This window comes from Canis lupus, chromosome 19 (assembly GCF_003254725.2).
Source record: "Canis lupus dingo isolate Sandy chromosome 19, ASM325472v2, whole genome shotgun sequence".
In the NCBI taxonomy this organism is placed as follows: Eukaryota; Metazoa; Chordata; class Mammalia; order Carnivora; family Canidae; genus Canis; species Canis lupus.
Genome location: NC_064261.1, coordinates 23,705,254 through 23,731,205, shown reverse-complemented (window position 1 = coordinate 23,731,205; position 25,952 = coordinate 23,705,254). Strand labels below are relative to the sequence as shown.

Here is a 25,952-nt window from a genome sequence, read left to right as displayed (position 1 = left end):
CATCTCCTATCTCAGAACCATAAGCTGTAGGGTAGTGACAGCTAGAAGCCAGTAAAGGAATGAGGTCTGATTTTCCACTCTTCCTTTATAGGTTTCTGTGATATTGTATCTAAACTGTGTGTCTTTGTATATTTTTCAAGAACCTCATCTCTCCTCCACACCCTCACCACATCCTAAGGGACCTATTATCCCACACAGGTAAATTGTCCTGCCTTAACACAATGGATATGACCCCAAGGCTCGGTAAACAGTCTGAAAACCAATATAGTTTTATTTGAAGGTCAAAAATAGTGTTCATTTTCCCATTTTATTTTTCCTGGATCAGACCAGTATATAAACAAATCTTAAGAAAATTTCTTTTATACATAACTTACAAAAAGCACCAAGATTTTCTAATACAGGAAGGAAAAATCAAACAAAGAATTCAAGTACCATCTTGTACATTAACAGTTGAAGAACTGTTATTTAAGAAAATGCATCAAACATTAACAACAAACTCAGTCTACTTCCAGCCACAGAAACATAAAATGTAACAGATCAGTTTAAGGCAAAGGGTGTTTGTTGCCATGGTCTACAGCCAGACATTTCAGTATTCAATAGATTAGCGGACTCAAGAATTTTAAAAAGATGAAACAGCATTAAGTAACTTGTACGCTGGCCAATGAATATGCAATTTATTAACATTTTACCTCCCTTTTTTGCAAAATGATTTTAAATATTTTTGATCCAACAGTCAACATCAACTGAAAGTAATATTATTAATACTTCTGTTATCTAAATCTAGAAAGTGACATTAGTAAACATCTATAAAATTAAATGGAAAGTCAATCATGGAAACCATATACCTCTAAACAGTGTTTTCAAGAAGCATGTTCCAAGCCACAACAGAGCACAGAATCCTGGGTGGAGGAGTTCTGTGGTCAAAGAGAGGACAATGGTAAATTTTAAAAATTAAATTATTTTTTTCCCATGTCTGAGAGCCTTCGGTGCTTTCAATATAGGTTATAAATCTGCAGGTGAGAATCTGAGCATGAGTCTTTTTACTTCAAAGCACTTCCAAGTCCCTCAGAAGATGAATCTGAGAAATTTTGAAATGCTAGATTATGTTGTTTGGCAATGATGAACCTAAATCAAAGAGAGTGGACACCTTCGGGGGAAAAAGAGAAAGTGTATTGAGAAGGGGGGCATGTAAAAGAGAAAGTGTATTGAGAAGGGGGGCACGTAAAAGGGGGGCACCATACTGTAATGTGTTCTTTTAAAAAATTCAGAAAAAAGCACAGCAAAATATAAGAATTTGACACAATTGAGTGGTAACACAAAAATGTTTATCAGGTTATAAAAAATTGTGACATGCATAGTGTCAGAAGAGTATCCAGTATGCAAACACAAAAACTCAAATGAAACAAGGAGATAGGGATGCCTAGGTGGCTCAGCAGTTGAGCATCTGCCTCAGGGTGTGATCCTGGGTCCAAGGATCGAGTCCCACATTGGGCTCCCCTGTGAGGAGCCTGCTTCTCTCTCTATGTCTCTGCCCCTCTCTGTGTCTCTCATGAATAAATAAATAAAATCTTTTTAAAAAAGTAAACAACAAAAAAAGTGGATATATAATAAATTTGCCAATCTCCTACCTAAATCACACATTTAATTTGTATATACAAGTAAAATGGTTTCTACTATCTGTACCATGTATTTATATAGAAGACTCACAAAGGCTGACCTAAAAGAAATTGTCAAGTAGATTAAAAACTGAAATTAAGGGGCACCTGGGTCGGTTAAGTGTCTGACTCTTAGTTTTAGTTCAGGTCCTGATCTCGGAGTCCTGGGATGGAGCCCCACATGGGTTTCTGCACCCAGTGTGAAGTCTGCTTGGGATTCTCTCTCCCTTCTCCCTCTGCCCCTGCCCTCCTCCACTCACACACTCACTCTCTCTCTCACCCTCTCACATGCACCATCTCTCTAAATAAATCTTATCTGAAAACTGAAATTAAGCATACATCTCATAAGACTAACGCCATGTAACTACTTCTGGCATCAAAGCAAAAAATTTTTATGAATATATGACATAACTTCTGAGTCCAATAAAAATATATACAAGTGTAAGTTTTGCTGAAACATGTATCAGACTATTAAACTTATACAATAATATGGAGGAAGGGTGTGATAGAGAAAAGTACAATTTCCATTTGAGTCAACTGTAAAGACTGTATTTAGAAAAATCCTGAGAACTATGAAAGGGAGAAAAACAATCAGATGTCTGATGCAACAGGAAAATCTATATTTGTTTCCCAAACCATTGCCTGAGAGTGTACAGAATGAGTGTTGATCCTTTATATTCTTCTGTTGTAATAAGCAGAAAGAAAGGAGCACCTGGGTGACTCAGTGGTTGAGCATCTGCCTTCGGCTCAGGTTGTGATCCCAAGGTCCTGAGATTGAGTTCCACATCAGGCGTCCCACATCAGGCTCCCTGCATGGAGCCTGCTTCTCCCTCTGCCTGTGCCTCTGCCTCTCTCTCTCTCTCTCTCATGAATAAATAAAATCTTTAATAAAAATTTAAAAAATTTTAAAAACAGGGATCCCTGGGTGGTGCAGCGGTTTAACGCCTGCCTTTGGCCCAGGACGTGATCCTGGAGACCGGGGATCGAATCCCACGTCAGGCTCCCGGTGCATGGAGCCTGCTTCTCCCTCTGCCTGTGTCTCTGCCTCTCTTTCTCTCTCTGTGTCTCTGTGTGACTATCATAAATAAATAAAAATTAAAAAAAATTTTTTAAAACAAAAAACAGAAGATTTTCAGCATGCTTCCTGCCCAAGAGCAAATTCCCCTTTGTTGGCTCTTTTTCTATTTTTTAATTTAAAGAATTTATAAAAAAAAAAAAAGCTATTTTGTAGAATATTCATCAAAGCAGCTTAAAGGGAAGGAATGCAACTGAGTATTCTTTAAACCTCATTGCTATTTTATTGTTCCAAATATTAACAACCAGTATCACAAAGCCTATCAGCCATTCATTAGTCTGAGGTGGGAGATACCTGATGTCCCACACACAAGGCAGAAACCAGCTACAATGTCCTTTATGAAAAAGTGTGCACTGGTGTGTGTGTGTGTGTGTAATCAGAGTCAAGGTTCTCTAGCAAACATTTCTGCACATGTTCATAATTCAATAGTAATACACAGATGGTATAATAGTCTTTAAAAAAGTAGCATATAGTTATCACTTGAAAAACTATAAAGTTAAGTATAAAAACCAAAAAAACTTTAAAAGAATGATAGGAAGGTCTGGCAATAGCGAGACTATCAGAAAGAGCACAACCTATGTATGTATGCTACAATAATAACAGTAAAGTCACTAGTGCCAGCAGTTGGCCAAGAATGAAAAGAAGCCATGACTAAAAGCCCTAATGAAAAAAAAGCAGGATCAAACAGGAAAACAAGACAATGATACGTTAGGGCACTTCTAGGGAAAGCCATCCTTCTGAAAATCAGATGAAAACAGTAAAGTGGTTCATCACCCTTAGTTGGCCAGATTAAGGACACTGTGTCTTAAAGTTGGAGGTTTAGATAGATAAAAGTAACACAGAATCCTGGCCAAATGTGACATAATTAATTGCCCCCCATAGTAATCATAGCCATGTACAGCATCAACTGTCCTTTGAATCTCTGTGTTTTGCCAGTATCTACTTAGGTATATTCGCACATTTTTGGGAAATGTGGCTCCCTATAGAATTCTATTCATCTACTACTAAGGAAGGCAATAGTGGCAAAGTTAAAGAAATTTACCTGCATCAGAACAAGGTTACATGAACCCCTAAATAACTGCTAGCGGCAGGGTCTATTCACAGGATTCCCAGAAGACTGTAATTTCAAGCTATTACTGAGAACTTTTTCTATAAATAAGTAATCTAAGATGGCATCACACTCCAATTGGATCTTGACCATTATCTCTTTTTCTGTTTCAAAGCAGAAATAAGAAAACTGGGAGCTGGTTATATTACTTAGTTTCTCATAGTAAAAACAACCACATAAATACTCATTAGTCCACAGTGATATAAGTGAATAAAAATAAATAAGGGGGGGGGGTGCGGAGGAATGCCTGGGTGGCTCAGCGGTTGAGCGTCTGCCTTCAGCTCGGGGCGTGATCCTGGAGTTCCAGGATCGAGTCCCACATGGGCTTCCTTCATAAAGTCTGCTTCTCCCTCTGCCTATGTCTCTGTCTCTCTATCTCTTGGTGTCTCTTGTGAATAAATAGGTAAAATCTTTTTAAAAATTAATAAATAAGGGGGCGGGGGGAGTCTCCTGTGCATGAAAATTCCAAATAACTTATGTATAATTCCCCAAACCTTTAGTGTGAGCTGTGCTTCATGACTTCTTTCAAAAAGTACAGTATGGAAAGGGGGTCAGGGCAGTAGCCCTACAATGGAGACTCCAACACTGCCTCAACCTGGTGATCAAGGTCAACATTAGACCATGTTGAGGTATAATCTTTGCTGTGATGTGATGAAAACGGCACATTACCTCTATGATCTTCTGCCTCAAATCCCATAAAACCAAAACTAATCATGAGAAATACATCAGATAATCCCAACTGGATGACATTCTACAAACTACCATAAAATTTCTCATTAAAGCGCTGGCTCCAGAAGACTGGAACAAGATTCTGACAGTGCTAAAGAGGAGGAAAACTGAATTTACAATTCACTACCCAACCAAATGAAAACATTTTTTTTTCTTTATTTTTCCTATAGATCTCAAAAAGGAAAAAAAACTCCTTACCATTCTAGAAATGTGGAAACCAAGTAACAAATAATAGGAAATGTGAAAATCCAAGCCACTTTAAGTTAAACTTGACATACTATAAACAATACCAGCATTTCCTTGTGGAAGTGATTAAAATCTGCCATATTCTTGTAGTCTACTAAATGCATAAATGAAGAAAAGCCAAGAGAGCAAAAAATACATCTATGCACATTGTATTAAAAACCAAAATTGTATTTTTAGGGGAAAGAGATCAATGTTTAATTCTGCTCTCCTCTCTGAGTAGCATCACAACTAAATCACAGAAATTCTCATTTCCACGTATAATCTACCATGCTTCCCTCTCACAAGAAGAAAAACCCAAGAGATGAAATTAGCTTTGTCCAATAGGAGCACATGCAACGGGTAGTGTCGAAACAGTATTATTTGAAATCAAAGAAAAGATATGTTCAATATACTTTAATTCATATTGGCACATTGTTTAGTGCTCATACGCTATACAGTAGTTGATAGTAAAAAAAAAAATCTGGAGTAAAACTGATCTATTTAAATGTCAGATGTAATTTACCAGTTATGGCCTTACGTAATTTATTTAACACCTGCTAAGCCTTAATATTTTCAAGTGTAAACAAAGGTTACTCAATTATCAGATTGTTTCAGAAATTAAATAAGGTATAATAAATAATTCAGCACCATGCCTGGCACACATTTTGAACAGCCGATAATTAAAAGCTCTTATTTTGATCCAATCTGCCTTGAAAAATTTTGCATGGGGACAGATATTTCCATAGAGAGTTGGTTATCCAGCAAGAGCCGTTTCTACTATGAACAGAGGATAGGAAAGCAGAAAATGGCTCAATTTAAAAATACTCCCACTAAGTAAGACTTAAGACTTTTGCTAAATTTGTTTTCAAGCAACTGCTGAGAAAAGAATACTTTTTTAACCTAATTTTACCTAATTACCAACTCTAATTACCAACATCCAACCCAAGTATCTGAACTTGACCTAACACCATTTCTCACTCAGAACTAAAAAATCTAAAATGGGGGTCACCATTGTCTTTATTACTTTGTCTATGTTTTAAATAATTAAATCAAAATAAAAAAATAAAAAAATAAAAAAATAAATAGATAGATAGATAGATAGATAGTTGATGGATTTAACTATTGATTCCACTAGACTAAAATGCAGTCTCCAACACCAGAGCCTTATATTTATGGAGTAAATGTTTCATGACTCTCGCTACATTTTCTCTATCTTTAAAGAATATCAAAAAAAAAAAAAAAAAAAAAAGAATATCAACTTATTTCTAGGGAGAAAGAAACCTACAGGAAAAATACTAGGCTTATTAACTCAAGTGTCTTTCAGTGACTTTAATTAATCACTTACCTCTAAATCACCCATTGCCATGGAATATCTTAAGCTTCAAATACATGATTAAAAACTTAAATACATACTATTTCTTAAGAAATGGAAAAATCATGTAAGTAGAACACAAGGAGGGAAGTAACAGAAATTGTTTCTAGGTCACTAATGTAAAAAAGAAATTATATCTTGTGGCGCACTGGGGGTGGCTCAGTGCTTCTACCTTCTGCTCAGGTCATAATCCCAGGGTCCTGGGATCGAGCCCCACGTCAGGCTCCCTGCAGAGCCCTCTCCCTCTGCTCCCCTGATCCAGCTCTCTCTCCCTCTCACAGTATCTCAAATAAAATATTTTTTAAAATAAAATAAAATAAAATAGTATCTTGGAATAAATCATGATTTTAGTACTAAACGAAATGATGTCTGCAATCCCCTTCCTAGATTATTTTCAAAGGTTTAGAGTGGATACAGTTCATTTCCCAAGACTGATACTGACCATGAATTTTATTAAAATTTCAAAAACATTCAACCCAAATGTGAGCATTCTCCAAAAATAAATGGGCCAGAGCAGAAAAAATAAAACCCAAAACACACGGAAGGCTATTAGAGGCCTTAAAAAGATTCAGGAGCACCTGGCTGGCTCAGTCAGAAAAGCATGTGACTCTTGATCTGTGGTCATGAGTTCAAACACCACGTTGGGATAAACGTAGGGGGGAAAAAAGGCTCTAAGCTCCATGACAGCTCAGTGATAAAGGCTGTGATGTTATAATGATGGTAATTACAGAACCCTTCATAAAGCAACTTGTCCAGGCCCCTGTTGACTTCTCACTTATACAGACCAGCTACCCTCAGCTAAGGCCAGACAACTGCTTTCTAAACAAAGCAAAAGTTCGTCTTAGAAGAAACCCAAGAACAGGATTTAAGACTGGAGAAGAATGCAGTACAAAGCTTGTGTGGCAATGCTACACTATGACCCTGAAGGAAAGACAGAAGGGAAGGAAGAAGAGAAGAGATAGGAGAGGGAAGGTGGATGAGGAAGGAAGAGAGAAAGAAAGGCATTCCATCTGAGAGTGAAGTAAACCAAGCATTCCACCTCACAATACAATCCACTGGTTTGTGGCAATTGCTGCTTACTCCAAGCCTGTCCTTCCCCGCCTAGTTCATTCACACACACACACACACACACACACACACACACACACAGTCCACAGTGAGGGCTATCATCCAAGGGAGGAGCCTTTGGATAAGTGGACTTACTCAACTATGAAAGAAATGAAAGACAGCTACTTATGCTAACCAATACAAATCTTCATTCAAATTTAACCAATCAGGGGTTATTAGACATTTGAGAAAAGTTGACCAGGAAAAAGAAAGATTAAGGGAAAATAGGTATGAGATCAAACCAAACACACAAGTATTTCAATTACTATGCTAAAGTTTGAAGGGGTATATTCATTTAAAACAAGCAACAAAACAGGTCACTATGAAAAGTAAAAATACAAGAGAAGCACTAGGGGATTTTGGAAATTACACACACAATGGCTAAAATAAAAATTTGATCAGAAGGGCTAGATAACAAACTAGGCATGAACGAAGATAGTATTCTGGAAAACAGAAATCTTCCAAATCTTAAAAGTAAAGGAGAGAAACAGAAAATATGAAAGAAATGGTAATCAAGGCAGATAGCTCCAAGAAGACCAACATGAATATATTAAGAATTCCGTAAGACAAAGACAATACAAAATGATAAAGAAAAAAGAATCCTTTGAATGAAATAAAGATTTGGAATTGCAAATTAAAGCAAGACAAAAAAGATGGATGTTTAAAATATTTAAACACTGGTGTGGTAGTATAGTAAAAACAAGTTTGCTGAGAGAGATCATTTCAAAGACATTCAGAGAGGGAAACTAGATTATATACAAAATAATGAGAACCAGAATAGCATCTGATATTGATAAACAGGTAATGGAGGCCTTCACAATTCTAAGGTAAAAGGATTTAGAATCAGGAATTCACAACCCAGACAAACTAAGAGTCAAGTATGATAGCAAATTATAGACCTCTCCATACATAGGATTTTGAAATTTACCTCCAAACACTGTTTCTGAAAAAGAAATTTAAAGTCCAGTATGACTGGCGTAAAAGATAGTTAAAAGCAGAGCAGGAAGTAAGAGAACCGACTAAGTCATGTCTTCAAAATTAAAACCAAAATCCATGTACTATAATTGCAAAATTAAAGTCTTTTAAAATGCTATGATAAAAGCTTTTAGCGATATTACAAAAAAAAATTAGAAATTGCAAGAAAAACTAAAGCAAAGTGGGAAAAAGTTTTTTTAAAGATTTTACTTGAGAGAAATAGATCATGAGGAGGGGGAAGGGGCAGAGGGAGAAGCAGATTCCCCACTGAGCAGGGAGCCCAATTCAGGGCTCGATCCAGGACCCTAATATCATGACCAAAGCCAAAGGCAGACGCTTAACCGACTGAGCCACCCAGGCATCCCGCAAACTAAAATTCTTGACGACATCTGAAAGTAAAGGGAAAGGAGAAAAAAATAGAAAGACGTTGAGGGTACAGACTTCGTTACCATAATGGTGAGTCAAGGGAGGTTGCTTCAAGCTGTTGGCCCAAAAAAACTAACAAACTAAGAGCATTTAAAGCTATAGGAAATGATCAAAACAACCACAGTTCATAATAACAAAACCCAGAAGGCAGAAGGCACAGTGGCAGTATAGTAAACAAAACTCCTCGTCTTTCATGACAGGAAGTAAAGAGACACCACATCAGACAGATATACCAAGAAATATATTATTCTAAATTCTAATGGTAACCACAGGAATAAAAACAAATTAGTTTTAAAATTTTATATCTGGGGAGTGGCAAAGGATTGGCGTATTTTTATATTTCAAATTCCATCCTGCTATGATGTTGGAGAAAAGACTTTTCCATGTGAGATTATAATTTTTAAAAATAAAATCATATTCTTAAATGGTGGGAAAATTCTTTTATCTTTAGTTTTTGGCTAGACCACAACAACATCCTTAAGCTTTATCATTAATGACTCCAGGACTGTGAGGACAAATAAAAAATCTCTCTCAAAAGCTTAAATGTTCATACGGTTTGATCCATTAAGTTCATAGCTGTCTATCCTAAAATTTACAAGATTGGCAGCAAATATAAAGATAGAGGAAGCTTAGTGTACAACTCTTAGTAAAAATCTTGTAAATCCTACACATCTGTCAATGAAAATGGTTAAGTAAGTTATGGTAGATACATGCTATGGAATGTTATAGCTACCAAATAAAAAGATTGTGGAGTAGTAAGGATACAGAAAGATGACCATGATATATCATATCACAAGAAAAGCAAACAACAAAAGAATAGATGTGGTATAATCCCATTTCATATAGTTGGTTTTTTTTTTTTAAGATCTTCTTGTATATGTGTAAGAATTGTGGAAACATACACACCAAAGTATTAACAACAGAATAGTGGTGAACTTTGGATAGAAGATTGAAAAAGGGGAGAGAGAAACTGACTTTTTACTTCTCTTTGTGTGAGCTTTTTATGAATATTTATTAATTACCTTTGTAAAAGCAGAAAATTCTCAAAAAGATAACTTCCACGTTAATCCCACCCAGTTCTTTCCTTACCTTTCCACCCCTCCGTTCCCCCAACACTGCTGCACCACAGATCTCAGCCTTCCATATGACACATGGTGGGAATGTGTGAATCCAGACCTTATAGTACTCTCCAAATCTTACTTTCATGTGATACACAGAATATACTTGTTGCCATGCATGACTAATGGAAAAAATGCATCTTAATTTTGCATTTAATCTTCAGCTTAGTTGGTTACACAATGGCATTGCTAATAAAGCCAAGATTTCAAGTGTTATCCCCACAGGTCAATTAACTGTTATGCAGTCAGTCTGCTTTTGTTTTCATCATCTGTCATCTTCCTGGGGACACGACAACAAGATGTGGAGAAAGCAAAGTAAATCCATTTTAACTAGTGGGAACACACTGATAGTGGGTTTCAGTCTCATGGTTGTATTCACACGTGCGCATATGTATGACCACAGTTTACACATTTCTTTGCTAGCCAACAACATATAGTCACTGAATTGTGTCATCAATGTTTCCCAAAGAGAGATTTGCTGGTTAGCCAAGTATCTGCAACAACAGAGCCTATCTATGCTCTGTGGGAGTAGTGTGATGTTGGGGCATGTGGGACCACGAAGTTCTCAGTTTCGATTCTATAATTCCCATCTTCAGTCATCACACTCAACAAAGAAAAATCAAAGCCATGTGGCAGAGTGAAGGTTTCAAAACCTTAACTGTGCTTGAAAAATGATCTTTCTTTCACTACCTCATTTGTAGAGAAGGCAAGAATAAAAGGAGAAAAATCAAAGACTAAAGGATAATAAAATAAATGAAGACTTACAATGTAACCATGGTGCTAGTTATATAAATATCTCTAACAAGAGAATATTGGATTCTGATCTAAACTTAAAACATCTATTAAAAATGCCCCAAAAAACAACTCACAACACAAAGATGTATCATTTTTTGGCCTTTATATCTTTTCAGGATACTGTAAACCTCATAAAAAGTAGCAATGAAAGGAATATTCTGCTATAGATCTATAGAACTCAGTATATTTTATGCTCAAGTATCAATTGACCTAACTAGAACTCAAAAAAACAAAACAAAACAAAACAGCTGATGGTTCTCAGGGAAGACTCAAATTGTTATCTATTAAAAAATCAAACAAGCAAGCAACCAAACAAAGGAAAAGAACTGAATTTCGGGTCCAGTGCAAGAGAAATGGTGGGAATGAAGTGTTGTCTTAAGAGAATACAGTGGTTCTGAGATGACAGTGGAAGTATAGTATGAGGACCTCTATAAATAAAGCTTTAAATAATAAGTCATAGTTCCATTTCAATGTTATTTATTTAGATGTGGCTTACAATACAATTAATTTTATCAGTGACACTTCTAAGAACCCTTACTGAAAATAGGATGATCGTGTATAATATCCCATCCCAACTCTTGATCTAGTCATCTCCTCTTCAACCCTTTATAATGCCTTTCCTAACCAGTCCAAACTCCTCTTAAGCAAATTCACTTCAATACGTCACTTTCTTTACCGCCAGCTTTCCTTATACATATGCAACACACATTTTCTTCATGCCTGCCACATGAGCAGAGGCGTGTTCTGTGAATTTCTAGGACCCTCACAACAACCCTGTGAGGTAGGTTTCATTAGCACCACTTGACAGAGTTAGAAACAAACTCAGACTGCTGACTTGCCCAGTGGCAGAGGTGGGACTCAAAGCCAGAATCACTTGCAGATATGAGTTATGACTGCCCCAAGTAAGACTGTACCTAGAATTTTCGAGGAGCTGGAGAAGAGGTTCAGTAACAGTTTCTTCTTCCTTGTCACTTACCAAGTAAACAGCAAATATACTATATTCTCCTATCATTAAATTTTAAAGGTAACAATATACAAAATCAAATTTACCCCTCCCATTTTATAGGGAAAAAATGACATACGCAAATAGACTCACAGACATCATTAATTATGAAAAGATATAGTAAACTGGTGCTATTCTACATCAATCCTTCTGGTAAATGGACACTTATAAAAGTGATATAATGCAAATCTACTCGTTATTATAAATAATAGGAAGAGTGAATTCTGTGGGGATCATGAAAGTGGGCTGCTGCCCAGATTTACTTTCAAAACACAAAACGTTATCCAGGAACTTTAACCCAGAGAACGTACCACAAACCTACATGCCTAAGTTATAGGAAGATGTCTCCTGGCATCTACATCTAACTTAGACACTGATAAAAAGGGTTATATAATAAGTTCCTTACTAATCCTGAAATCTGTGGTAACTCTGGAATCCTTCTTCCTATGCAAAAATATGTACTGCACTTGGTAAAGACCTACATTTGGTAAGACCTAAATGATAGTTCAGTATCATGTGTTTAAAACTTAAAATGTATACACTTTTCTGTGTAGAATGGTCTTTAGGAGAAAAACCTTATTTTGAAATGTTACCACTCTTAGTTATGTCCAAATCAACCATACTATAATGCTACTACTGTTCTACCAAAAGCACCGAGATGTAAAAACTTTTGCAATCTAAATCCTTTCTTAGGGGCCCCTGGGTGCTCAGTCATTAAGCATCTGCCTTTGGCTCAGGTCATGATCTCAGTGTCCTGGGATCAAGCCCCACGTCAGGCTCCTTGCTCTGTGGGGAGCCTGCTCCTCCTTCTCTCCATCTGCCTGCTACTGTCCCTGCTTCTGTGCCCTCCCAAATAAATAAAATCTTTTAAAAATAAATAAATCCTTTCTTAAAGGATTTTGAGGATCTTATAAACATTCAAAGCTATCACACAGCTATGAAGATTTCAATGACCAAATATGATTATGTTCTTTATTTCTATAGGAAAGTTCCACAGACCAATAGGTATATAGTATTATCATATGAAGAAGACTGGTTTGCCTATAATGTACCTTGTCTAACAGAACTATATATTTTTGTTCTCTCATCTGTGACACCACCAGTAAAAAGTGCTTAGAATTCTAATGGGTACTCATGGTTAAGTCTTAACTACAAATATAGCTTTTCTATCTCTAAAACTTACCCAGTTTTTACCAAATGATAAAAAGATTCATTACTAAGGAGAATACCTTCTATTACTCAAGACGAAGATATAAAAGAAGCTTATCTTGTAGTTTACTAGAACACAAATTTTGTTCTGAAGACCTCCACATTTAGAGAGGTACCTCAGGACTTGTCGAGCAGATGCTCCATAAACAGTTACCACTTTTAAAGTTACAAAAACTATAAAACTACTTTATTAATCATAGGGATATTCTTCTGAGTACTCTAATATAGTAATGTAGTGCTTATTCAAGAATACATATGAAATGAAGAGACCATTAAGAAATGCTTTTAAAACAAAAATCAGCAATCAGTAGTACTGCTCAAGAAGACAGGAATGGCTATTTGACCCATCCATCATACCCAGGGCCTGGCACTTAGTTAATAGCAATTGTTTGAGTAAATGAACCAATATAAATTTGCCCTTAGTGGTCTTTAAGATAGACAGCTGGAGCTGTGAAAAAATAGTCCATTTCCTGCTTTAAGTCAATCTGAGAGTTCATAAGGAATTTTTTAAATTATTGTAATTTTTAATTGTAAAGTATTTGACAGAGTTCTTAAGTCTTAAAACCTTTAAAATTGCTTTGGTATTTGCTGTTTTGTATGAACACAGACAATCTAGAAAGTGAATAGTTGACTTGTCCCAGATAGAAACAACTCCTGAAGCACTACAAACCAATCCCTGGACACTAAGTTTAATGAGATAAACCTTAGGATCCCGCAGAGATTAATGCAAATGCACACATTTTATTTTTATTAAAAAGAACATGTTCGGGAATCCCTGGGTGTCTTAGCGGTTTAGTGCCCGCCTTCAGCCCAGGGCATGATCCTGGAGACCCGGGATCCAGTCCCGCATCGGGCTCCCTGCATGGAGCCTGCTTCTTCCTCTGCCTGTGTCTCTGCCTCTCTCTCTCTATCTGTGTCTCTCATGAATAAATAAATAAAATCATTTTTAAATAAATAAATTAATTAATTAATTAAAAAAAAAGAGCATGTTCATATTTTACCCACTACTTCTAGCCAGCTGAAAACTGGTATGCATGATAAGCTCAATTGCTCTGCTTTGTAAAAACATAACTATTGGTATCACTGAAGCTTATTCCAGTGACAGGCCCAATGTCACTGCTATTGAAGCATGGTCCCTCACCCCACTCCCAGCTAGTTCCTATATAGTGAGAAGTCAGTTTGGATTTAAATGCTTTTCAAGAAAGTTCAAAAAGAAAAAAAAAAAAAAAAAAAAAGGGCAGTCCCTGACCACTGAGAACTAAACTGATACAGTTAAGCCTCAATGTTATTACAGACTGATCTGACATTAACAGCAAAATCATTTTGCTCTCCTGATCCCACTAAATAACTGTCTAGACCAGGATGAAGTCAAACAAAACAAGATATACAACCCACAAAATACCAAGTATCTCTCTTATGCTAAATGAGTGACAACTGTCAATCCTTGAACCCTCCCCCAAATTACCCAACGCCCAAATCCTATACTATAATCTTTGTAACACCATCTTATTGAGACACCCCACAGTTCTCCATGGTCTGTATTCTTTGCTGCAGAGAGTAATAAATCCAACGTATTCAGTAACAAGTGTGTTCCTGGTGGCCTCTGAATGAAGGGTAAATACTAATGGTAGAATGAAAATAGACTACATGCTCTAGGGTTACAAAAGGACTCTAAAATATGGCTTACTAATACACATCTCCTAATTCACAATGAGGGCAGCTTTGGCTAATTTTGGTACAAGATTTCTTCCATTTTGCTTTTAATGTCAAGACCATGCTAAAATGTGTTGAAAAGTTCAGAAAAAATAAAAAACATTAATGACAATCACAGTGAAAACTGTTAAGGCATATAGGAAAAGCCCATCTAGCAACGTTAATTAGGAGAACGAGCAGGAGGAGTCACCAAAAGTCCTTTCAATCAGAGCCATGCTCAAGTATATGGGCTATACCCACATGCCTAACTAAGTATTTTAAAACAAGGACTTTAAGAAAATACCTAACAATAATAAAGTTGAAGGTATAAGGAAAAGGTAGAAGAGGGTAACTTTTTCTTTAAATAGTGTTCACCATAACCACTGGAAAACCTGGATAACAGACTAGCTGTGAGAGGAAAGCAAGATTTTAGTATATATTCTTTTACTAAAAGCCTTTTTTAATGTGCAAAATCTCCCACTTTGCAGCTGAATGTTATTTTTTAAGTATGAATCACACTAGACAGAGGTATAAAAACCAAGAATGCCAACTTAGAACAAAGTTTTTATAACACAAACAAATCTACTATAGACACTAGTATGAGCATTTTGACAAAAAAAAAAAAAAAAATTCCAGTATTTTAAAGCTAAGCTATTCCTAACTATATGTTTAACACAGGAGCTAAAAATTCAAGTCTTGAAGAACTTGAGGGGAATAATAATTTATTAAAAGCCCTTCCCTACCCCAAAGATAAGGCAGAAAACACCTTTTTAACTGTTAACCATATAATCAGTTTTTTAAAACCCTATGAAGATAAAGCACTCATTAACTACCTTTCAGATAAAACTAAAATATTTTCATGTCTAGGAGATGGGGACATGGGGTATATATGCCACTTTCCCAAGTGCCTATTACGTCTTTCCTGAATCTGGAACATGTAAGTTTGGAGCATCACATTAAAGTCATTGTCTTCAAAGAAACCTAATTTCTTAGAACCTGCAGTGTGTGGGAGTTCTGGTTGAGAGAGAAAATTTTTTCAACACTGCCCTCTATCTGTTAGCACATAAAAGTGTTGTATATATTACAATCTGGTCTTGTTGTAGGACGTGCATTACCACTTACTTTTAATGGATCATAAAAGCCTTATTATTCAATAAGTAGGAGCGATGATTTAAACTCATCTTGGGATGCCTTTATGCAGTTCAAAACTATGACTTCAATGGAACAATGAAAACTAGTTTTTTAAAAAAATATGTCAAAGCTTGTTCAAAGAGAATACCTACTATACCAAGTAATGCCTATGTAACTTACAATAGGAAAAGGAAGTTTGTGGTCTCCCTGAGCCCATGTAGTGAAGGAAGTATTAGATCTTTTAGAGTACAATGGAGTAAATATTCTAAGTTACATTTTATTGTAGGTATATAACCTTTCACCTGTATTTGTATTAGGGTATTAGAAATAATCCAATGAAGAAGGTTGACCTTAAAAAAAAAAAAAAAAAAAAAAGGTTGACCTTTCCACTAACTCCAATCTCCTCTGTAAATCTCTTTTACAATTTTTAAGAACAGGTACTTTATGGCCCAGCGAATTTTAGCACATTTAATTCAAATGTAATTCTACAATAATAGTAATAAACACCAAGATGTTGACTATTCTCTCTTTACAGTGTAAACCTGAAGCCATGTCAAGTTTTATCCTTTATGACTATCACAACCCTTGGCATACCTGTTCCAGGACTGAAACTTTCCTCTTTCAAATACCTTTCATCTCATGAGCATTAATATCTAATATCCAGTTTCTAAATCAAAACTGTGTCATCATCTTACTTCTTCACTGTGCGAGGAGACTTGTTTTTCTTTTTTCCCTTAAGTAAAGGTCCAGGGGCAGGGCACCTGGGTGACTCAGTCAGTTGAGCATCTGCCTTCAGCTGAGGCCATGATCCCAGAGTCCTGAGATTGAGCCCCCAGCTGGGCTCTCTGCTCAGCAGGGAATCTGTGCTTCTCCCTTTCCCCATACCCCTCCTCCCCACTCATGTTCTCTCTCCAATAAATAAATAAAATCTTTTTAAAAAGGGGGTGGTGGTGTCCAGGGACACCTGAGGACTCAGTTGGTTAAGTGTCTGACTCTTGATTTTGGCTTCGGCTCATGATGTCAGGGTCGTGAGATGGAGGAGCTCTGTGCTAGGTATGAAGCCTGCTTAAGACTCTCTCCTGGGGATCCCTGGGTGGCTCAGCAGTTTAGCGCCTGCCTTCAGCCAGGGCATGATCTTGGAGTCCCAGGATCGAGTCCCACATCAGGCTCCCTGCATGGAGCCTGCTGCTCCTTCTGCCTGTGTCTGCCTCTCTCTCTCGCTCTCTCTCATAAATAAAATCTTAAAAAAAAAAAAAGACTCTCCTTCTGCCTCTTCCTTACCCCACCCATTTTCTTTAAAAAAAATAAAAGGAAAAAAAAATAAAAATAAAATAAAAATAAAAATAAAAGGGTCTAAGGAGTGCCTGGGTAGCTCAGTTGGTTAAGCAACGGACCACCCTTGGTTTTGACTCAGATCAGGATCTCTAGGTCCTGGGATTGAGCCCCGCGTTGGGCTCCATGTTCAGTGCAGTCTGCTGGTCCCTCCTCTACCTCCCTCTCTCACATGCTCTTTCTCAAATAAATAAAATCTTTTAAAAAAAAATCCAAAATATTTTTAAAAACCTAAATTTAAAACAGTTCAAAGAGCTAAAATACTCTATAGTAACGGATTTATTAAACTCTAGCAGAGAAATTATTAAATCAAATAAAAAATGCCCAGCAAATTCTCTTAATTTTTGTTTTAATAAACATTTCATTTTTACCCCAAAGACCCTTAGTCATTTACATTTGTATGATAAATTGTTATATCTGTAAAAGTAAAAATGTTCTCGAAAACCAGATTAATATACCTTTAAAAATATAAATGGGGGACACCTGGGTGGCTCAGTGGTTGAGCATCTGGCTTTGGTCAAGGCATGATCCCGGCATCTGGGATTGAGTCCCATATCAGGCTCCCTGCATGGGGCCTGCTTCTCTCTCTGTGTGTCTCTCATGAATAAATAAATAAAACTTTTAAAGAAATAAAAATATAAATGTAATAGTTTTTCCATCAATTTCTAGAAAATGACTTCACCATTCCAAAAACATGTAAAATATTATTTTTTTTAACATGTAAAATATTAGTAACACTAACTTCTACTTATTTAACATTCAGGGCCTACACACAGAACATTAAAACTGGACACTATGCTATATGATCTCAAAAACACAGAATTTAAGTTCAGAACTAACTAAACTTACAGTGCTCCTTAATTCCTAATGTGTCTCCTTTAATATCATCCTATTTACTCTTAGAATCGCTTTTTCAGTTGGGCCAGTATCTGCTACACCCTAAGTAAGGATTTAGCTTCCACCATCCAACAAACCCCATCCACTGGGACAGAAAATATATAGAATTACAGTTTCCCCAAGACTCCTAACTTACCAGTGATCACCTTACTCATTGAAGAAGACAAACAGAAATGACATTCTACCAGAGTTATCACTAGCGCATCCAACTTTATTACTAAATGGGTTTAGAAATTACTGTGATTAAAATAAATAAAAATTTTTTAAAAAGAAATTGCTGTGATTAAATTTGGTCAATAGGAAAAAACTTGTTCTTCCCCCCAGAGAAAAAGAAATGTTGTCTCAATGAAACAGTCTAGACACCAAAGACCACAGTCTGCGGCAGTATGATGCTGTGAAGACTTGATTTTCACTGTATCCTGCATTCCCATTCACCATGGTGCTTGCCCAATTGACAAAATACATTTGAGGCGATGAAAGAAAAGGCCTAGGAAAATGCTGGAAATGCTGCTTAAGGGACGAAGCCATGTTTTGAGAATTTTTATTGACCACAGCTGGTAATCATTTAATATTTGATTCATCTAACAATTAAAATAGAAACTTTAAATGCTTCCATATCAGATCTTTTTTTAAAAAAGCCAATTCTAGCGATGACTGGGTGGCTCAGCAGTTGAGCATCTGCCTTTGGCTCAAGGCGTGATCCCGCGGTACTGGGATCAAGTCCCCACATCGGGCTCCCTGCATGGAGCCTGCTTCTCCCATTACCTGTCTCTGCCTCTCTCACTCATTAATAAATACATAAAATCTTTTAAAAATAATTATTAACAATAATAAAAAGCTAATTCTAAGTGTTGAATTTTTTTACACCTGAAGATATTAGAAAATCACTTGTTTAAGCAAGTGGTCATATTTATGGACTAGCTATAAGTTGAAACCGGTACAATTGTGATAACTGATAATGGCTAAAAATATTTAGATGAGTTAAAATACATTTCAGAAGTAACCACTTTTATCCTTAAATGGGCAGAAAGGTGAAAGTAGGCTCTAAAATTAGCTTTGGAAATGAGATAATAGCTGACACCAATTAAACATTCTTTACGGCAGTAATGTTTCTCATGATTTTTTTTTTTTCCTCATGAATTAACCAATTTAATTCTCACAACTACTCAGGAAGGTCAGTATTATTACCAATCCCCATTATACAAATGAAAACCAATAGACACAGGGACATCTGGGTGGCTCAGCAGTTGAGCATCTGCCTTTGGCTCAGGGCATGGTCCAGGGGCCCAGAACTGAGTCCCGTATCGGGCTTCCTGCATAGAGCCTGCTTCTCCCTCTGCCTAGGTCTCTGCCTCTCTCTGTGTCTCTCATGAATAAGTAAAATCTTAAAAAATAAAAAAATAAAAAAAGAGAAGGAAAGAAAGGAAAGAAAGGAAAGAAAGGAAAGGAAAGGAAAGGAAAGGAAAGGAAAGGAAAGGAAAGGAAGGAAAGGAAAGGAAAGGAAAGGAAAGGAAAGGAAAGGAAAGGAAAGGAAAGGAGGAAGGAAGAAAGGAAGAAAGGAAGAAAGGAAGAAAGGAAGAAAGGAAGAAAGGAAGAAAGGAAGAAAGGAAGAAAGGAAGAAAGAAGAAAGAAAGAAAGAAAGAAAGAAAGAAAGAAAGAAAGAAAGAAAGAACGAACAGACACAGTAATGTGACTTGTCCCAGTGTCCCATATCTGCTAAGGGCTAAACTGTGACTTAACATCCAGGTCCCAGAGCCTATGATTGTGGTAATATACAGTACTGTCTCTTTATATACTAACTTTTGTTGTGTAGCTTTTATTAACAGGAAACTAGTAAAAGAAGTTAATCAGAAAAAAATAAATAATGTTTTCAAAAGAACACTGAGAAGAGCACCTGGCCAACCCAGTTTGATAGAGCACGTGACTCCTGATCTTGGGGTCATGAGGTAGAGCCCTACATTGGGAGGAGAGTTCACTTTAAAAATAAATTAAATAACAATGTTTAATTTTTTAAAAAATGTTTAATTGAAAAAAGGGATCCCTGGGTGGCGCAGCGGTTTGGCGCCTGCCTTTGGCCCGGGGCGCGATCCTGGAGACCTGGGATCGAATCCCACGTGGGGCTCCCGGTGCATGGAGCCTGCTTCTCCCTCTGCCTGTGTCTCTGCCTCTCTCTCTCTCTCTCTCTCTCTGTGACTATCATAAATAAATAAAGAAAAAAATATTTAAAAAAAAAAAAACACAGACAAGTCAAGGAAACTACATAAGGGAAAGGGAGATGAAAAAAAAATCACAAATGAACAACAACAAAAGCCTTGAAAAACAGTAGAGAGAAGGGAAAATTAATTTAATGAAAATAGCTTTGAAGATCTAAACTATCAAATAAAAGACCTGGGTTGGGAAAAGGTATGAAGGAATCTTTAGAGTGCTGAAAGCATTCTGTATCTTCACTGACAATGACTACTACGCATAAAACTTTTTCAAAGAAAAGTGAGACAGGGCAGCCCTGGTGGCGCAGCGGTTTAGCGCCGCCTGCAGCCCAGGGTGTGATCCTGGGGACCCGGGATCAAGTCCCGCGGCAGGCTTCCGGCATGGAGCCTGCTTCTCCCCCTCTGCCTGTGTCTCTGCCTCTATCTCTCTCTGAATAAATAAATTAATTAATTTAAAAAAAAAAAAAAAAGAAAGAAAAGTGAGACAGAAAAATCTTTACAAAATGCTCATTATAAGGTATTACTGCCTCCACTGAAAACCAGAGGTTTGAGGTAAGTCATAACTAAAACAATCTTTTTTTTTTTTTTTTTAAGAATTACTGATCAAGGAAATTATAGCCAAACCACAGGCAATCCTCTGAACTAAAGATCAAAACAGAGGATCATGGCTTTGTAACTGCCTAACTGAAAGACCATTTCCCACCTAAGTTTCCATTGGATGTTTGTTACCAGCAAGGCAAGTCTGCAGAAAGGGCTACAAGACCAACTGTCCTGTGCATTTTTTTAATTAATCTAGATGGCCTGCTTTGCAAATTTAGAGGTGATCCAAAACTAGTTCTCTAGATAATAGGATTCGAGGAGATATTGTAATGTTAAATTTAATTAACAGAAACTTAATATGTAAAATTATAAATAGAGATAAACGTAAAGTCCAGTAATTAAGTTTTCAACAATTCTATAGTTTACTAGAATGGTTTTATGGGTTTATGTAAAAACAAATGTAGGTTTTAGAGTAAATTCATGTGGTGTTGTGCCCTCTGCAATTCAGTAAGAACAGACGTGCAGAATGGTGAACCTTAATTCCTGATGTGAGATAATGTGGTAGAGTCCAGAAATCACAAGAAAGAGTAAAGGGAAATTTAGTGTTCAACTTGGATAAGAAACTTAAGAGAAATTTTGGCATTTTTAAATATTTAAAGGATTATGTATGAAAGTAGAGTTCAATTTATTATATACAGGTCTAGAATATAGGGATAGAAGACATATTTGAATTACAGAAATTTTTTCCTATAGAAAGGTATAAAAAAAAGCTGTTGTAAGAGCTCTTAAGCTGTCCTACACTCAAATGGGAGGCTTAGCTTGCCAGCTGTCAGGAAAATTACAGAAGGCATTCCCTCCCTTTCCAGATGGACGATTCTGAGCAGGAGAAATTCTACCTAGCCCTACTCAAAGGCACCACAGGCCCCCTGTGGTGGCTGTGCCTTCCTGGTGTTCCCTAGGGACCAACACAGTATTTAAAACTATCAGCAAGTTAAAGCAGATACAATTCACTGGGCTCATAATCCAAGTAACATGTTATTCTAAAGCCATGCTACTAAGGGTAAAGTTGTCTCAAAGAGAATTGTATCAAAATACCTTCAGAGGGAAAACAGAAAGAGGCATCAGCAGATTAGCTTTTAGAAACTTATTAGTGTATTTTGGAGAAATTAAGACTAGTTTATGAACTAATCCATAAAAAATTATAAATGAAAATGGGGAAATAACCTAAAAACTACTATTTTTTTCTTTAAATAGAAATTTTTATTCTGTAACTAAAGATATCACAGCACAATAGGTGCTTCTTACAGATTCCTGAGATAGGCCTTAAATCAAACTTTAAAATGGTTTTCTAGGGATCCCTGGGTGGCGCAGCGGTTTAGCGCCTGCCTTTGGCCCAGGGCGCGATCCTGGAGACCCGGGATCGAATCCCACGTCGGGCTCCCGGTGCATGGAGCCTGCTTCTCCCTCTGCCTGTGTCTCTGCCTCTCTCTCTCTATCATAAATAAATAAAAAATTTAAAATAAAATAAAATGGTTTTCTAGTTTATCATTAAAAAGTAAAGGGGAAAACTATTTTTTTTTAAAGTATTTGTTTTGGTACTTAACTGCCCTCATTGACAAGAAACTACTTTTGATACCATACTTCAATCTAAGGATCTACCTACTAAACATAAAAAAGCCAAAAACATTACATATTTACCTTATTTTATCGCTCCTTCCAAAGCTCTGAATTTTAACTTTAAAAACTACCTAAGACCATGGGATCCCTGGGTGGCGCAGCGGTTTGGCACCTGCCTTTGGCCCAGGGCGCGATCCTGGAGACCCGGGATCGAATCCCACGTCGGGCTCCCGGTGCATGGAGCCTGCTTCTCCCTCTGCCTGTGTCTCTGCCTCTCTCTCTCTATCATGAATAAATAAATAAAATCTTAAAAAAAAAAAAACAAAAACTACCTAAGACCCAATTAGCTGCGAAGCTCTATGATATAACCAGGTAACTAATTCATCAGCAAATGGATTCACTCATAATAAACTGAAGTAGACAATTATAGAATAATTAATGCAAAGATGCAGACTCTTTCTGAAAATTAACAGCCTAAATTATTTATCATAGTGATTTATCACGGTCAAAAAACTTTATATACAAAAATCTTCATATATAAGAACGTCTGGGAATTGTTTGACTCTTAATTAAAGCACTATGATAGCAGCAGCGTGCAGAGCTGACATCCCAAGAAAGCCAAAAATCTATTTTCAACAAGTTTTTGCCACATTATGTAAACACTTAAAATAAGTACAGAGATAGAAAGAACAAAGCCCAATATAAAAATCGAAAACGGGCAGCCCCGGTGGCCCAGCGGTTTGGCGCCACCTTCAGCCCGGGGCGTGATCCTAGATACTCGGGATCAAGTCCCACGTTGGGCTCCCTACATGGAGCCTGCTTCTCCCTCTGCCTGTCTCTGCCTCTCTCTCTCTCTCTCTCTCTCTCTCTGTGCTTCTCATTAATAAATAAAATCTTAAAAAAAATAAAATATAAATTGAAAACAGGACGCCTGGGTGGCTCAGTAGCTGACCGTCTGCCTTCGTTCGGCACAGGATGTGATCCCAGGGTCCTGGGGATCCAGTCCTGCATCAGGCTTCCTGCAGGGAGCCTGCCTCTCTGTGTATCGCTTGAATAAATAAATAAAATCTTTTACAAAAATAAAAACAAAAACAAAAAATAAAAATCTAAAACAATTCCTGCAAAAATGTGAATGTACCATGTAAAATAAATATTTCAGAACCCTACTAATTTCTTCAAATAATGTGCTTCAGAAGTCTTATTTAGACTGAAGTCTTTTTTCTTCTCATTATATACTCAGATGATTCTTTACATAGGAGAACCTACCATACATAATCCAGTCTTTTCAGGAGAGCAAAGGGAAGAGCCTTAAACTCTTCCTTCCAAAATAAGGGTTAGTAACACAGATAGAGAAAACCAGTGTCCATATGTAAAATGAGTTTACATGGTTGTCTGATTAAGATGTGCTTGAAGACCTTTTAATATTAATATATGTATGCCATGTTAGTGGAAGGAGTTATTCTGACACAGGCTATTTTAAAGGAAGCTGGGTGTTTCTGTTTTCTGTATCTGTTCTCTGGGGAGAACAGATAGAATCTTGTGGAATGTTTTGTGAAGTATTGTACAAGCAGGCCTATTAATCATAAACTACATGGTTTGTCAATTCTACTTTGTTAAGTAAAATTATCTCCAGTAAATAGCATCAAAGGTTTTTGGAACACTCAGACTTCATAAACATGTCTTCACACAATTCAAAACACACTGCTGAACCAAAGATCTCTGCAGAGGCGTCGATCTCATTTATTAAAGACCACAGTAAACGTAACAAGGAAGGGATACATAGGGACTTACCAAAAGTACTAATAATATTCTTTTTCTTAAATTGTGTGTACTCAGGGGTTCATTTCCACTCCATGAGTGCTACATCTGAAAACTGAAGAGAACTTACCTCCTGAATAAGTCTCAGTATAACTCCTTATTATGTCTATATTCTATTTATAAAAACTAGCATATATCTTATAACCCATTTAGTTTAGTGTAGTTTAATTTTTGTTATTAAATATATCCTACATTGAAAACCTATAACCTACAGGGACAATTTTAAAGAACGGTAAAATGAACCTGAGTATCTAAATTAGCTCCCTCTACCTATACGCCACTCTTCTCCCCAAACATATATTGTCATCACAGCTCAGGAAGACATCACTACATCCATGTTGGTGGTAAACAGAAAAGAGGCAGTTTAACATAGTGGTGGAGTATGAGCTCTGGACCTCAAAAATCTGGGTTCAAATCCTAGCCCCCTCTTACAAGCTATCTAACCTTAAGACAGGTTTATTTAATTTTTTTGTACCTTGGTTACCCATTTGTGAAATGTGGACCACACAGCATTTAGCTCATAGGGTTACCAGGAAAATTAAATGAAGTTCTCAGAACACAGGTGCCTGGGTGGCTCAGTCAATCATCCAACTCTTGATTTCGACTCAGGTCATGATTTCAGGGTTGTGAGATCGGGCCTCCCGTCGGGCTCCACGCTGGGCATGAAGCCTGCTTAAGATTCTCTCCCTCTCCCTCTGCCCCTCCCCCCACCCTCCCACCCCAGCTCACTCTCTTAAAAAAAAAAGAAAAGTTCTTGGAACATGCCCAATACATTGTAAATGTAATGTGTCAGCTATTATTAAAACCAAGAAGGTAAAACAAAAGTAAAGCATGCTGAAACTTTGTAAACTGGGTTCTTCTGAGTATTATGCTTCTCACTAAAATTTACTTCAGTGTTCTTATTGATTCCATGTTTTCAACCTTTCTCAAAAAAAAAAAAAAAAAACCTTTCTCATGTACATTTTAGCTAGTCTTAAGTGATCTACTAACTCAATGCAGATAAAACTACCTTTCTAACACTATCAAGACTCTTCTCCCATATTCTCCACATTTTAAGTATGTGACATTATCTTCCCTACTAAATTTTTTTTTTAATTTTTTTATTTATTTATGATAGTCACAGAGAGAGAGAGAGGCAGAGACACAGGCAGAGGGAGAAGCAGGCTCCATGCACTGGGAGCCTGATGTGGGATTCGATCCCAGGTCTCCAGGATCGCGCCCTGGGCCAAAGGCAGGCGCCAAACCCCTGCGCCACCCAGGGATCCCCTTCCCTACTAAATTTTAAGAAGCATGAGGGGAGGGGACACCTGGGTAGCTCACTGATAAGTGTCTGCCTTCAAGGTCATGATCTCCAGGTCCTGGCATCCAGCCCCACAACAGGCTCCCAACTCAGTGGGGAGTCTGCTTCTTGCTCTCCCTCTCTCCTCATGTGCTCTCTCAAATGAATAAATAAAAACATCTTAAAAGGGGGGGAGGAGCAGCCCAGGCGGTTTAGCACCGCCTTCAGACCAGGGCCTGATCCTGGAGACCCAGGATCAAGTTCCACTTCAGGCTCCCTGCATGGAGCCTGCTTCTTCCTCTGCCTCTCTCTGTGTATGTATCTCATGAATAAATAAATGAAATCTTAAAAAAAAAAAAAAAGGAGAGGAGGTGTCATACTTCGTAAAAAGATTCTTCTACCAAAGGTAGTATACATTTAGCATCTGCTCATTATTTAAATAAATGGATTTTAATGGCTCTATCTCACTGGGAGTCAAGTGCATAAATATCAATAAACTAGAGGCTCATTTAGATTCATGTACTTCTGGTGCTTAAATGTTCTTTTAATCCTAGCCCATAAATTAAGTGCTCTAAGTAATAGTAGAAAAGAAGGATAATTGTGTATGAATTATGCTGACTTGGATATGTTTTAGTAATGAGT

General features: G+C 37.0%; 1 protein-coding gene across 7 annotated transcripts in view; it reads right to left on the bottom strand.

Annotated features, from left to right (window-relative positions):
• WDR33 (WD repeat domain 33) overlaps positions 1–25,952 on the bottom strand; it is a 123,160-nt gene that overhangs the window by 30,170 nt on the left and 67,038 nt on the right. For 4 of the 7 annotated variants that reach the window (XM_035702157.2, XM_035702159.2, XM_035702158.2 and 1 more), the window contains one exon: positions 846–914. The exons of 1 other annotated variant lie outside the window; for it this stretch is intronic. In XM_035702157.2, the coding sequence (XP_035558050.1) occupies positions 846–914 (69 nt within the window). Of the gene's footprint in view, positions 1–845; positions 1,148–11,045; positions 20,043–25,952 lie in introns of those variants that run through there. 2 more of the 7 variants (XM_025435925.3, XM_049097216.1) reach the window with 2 other exon arrangements.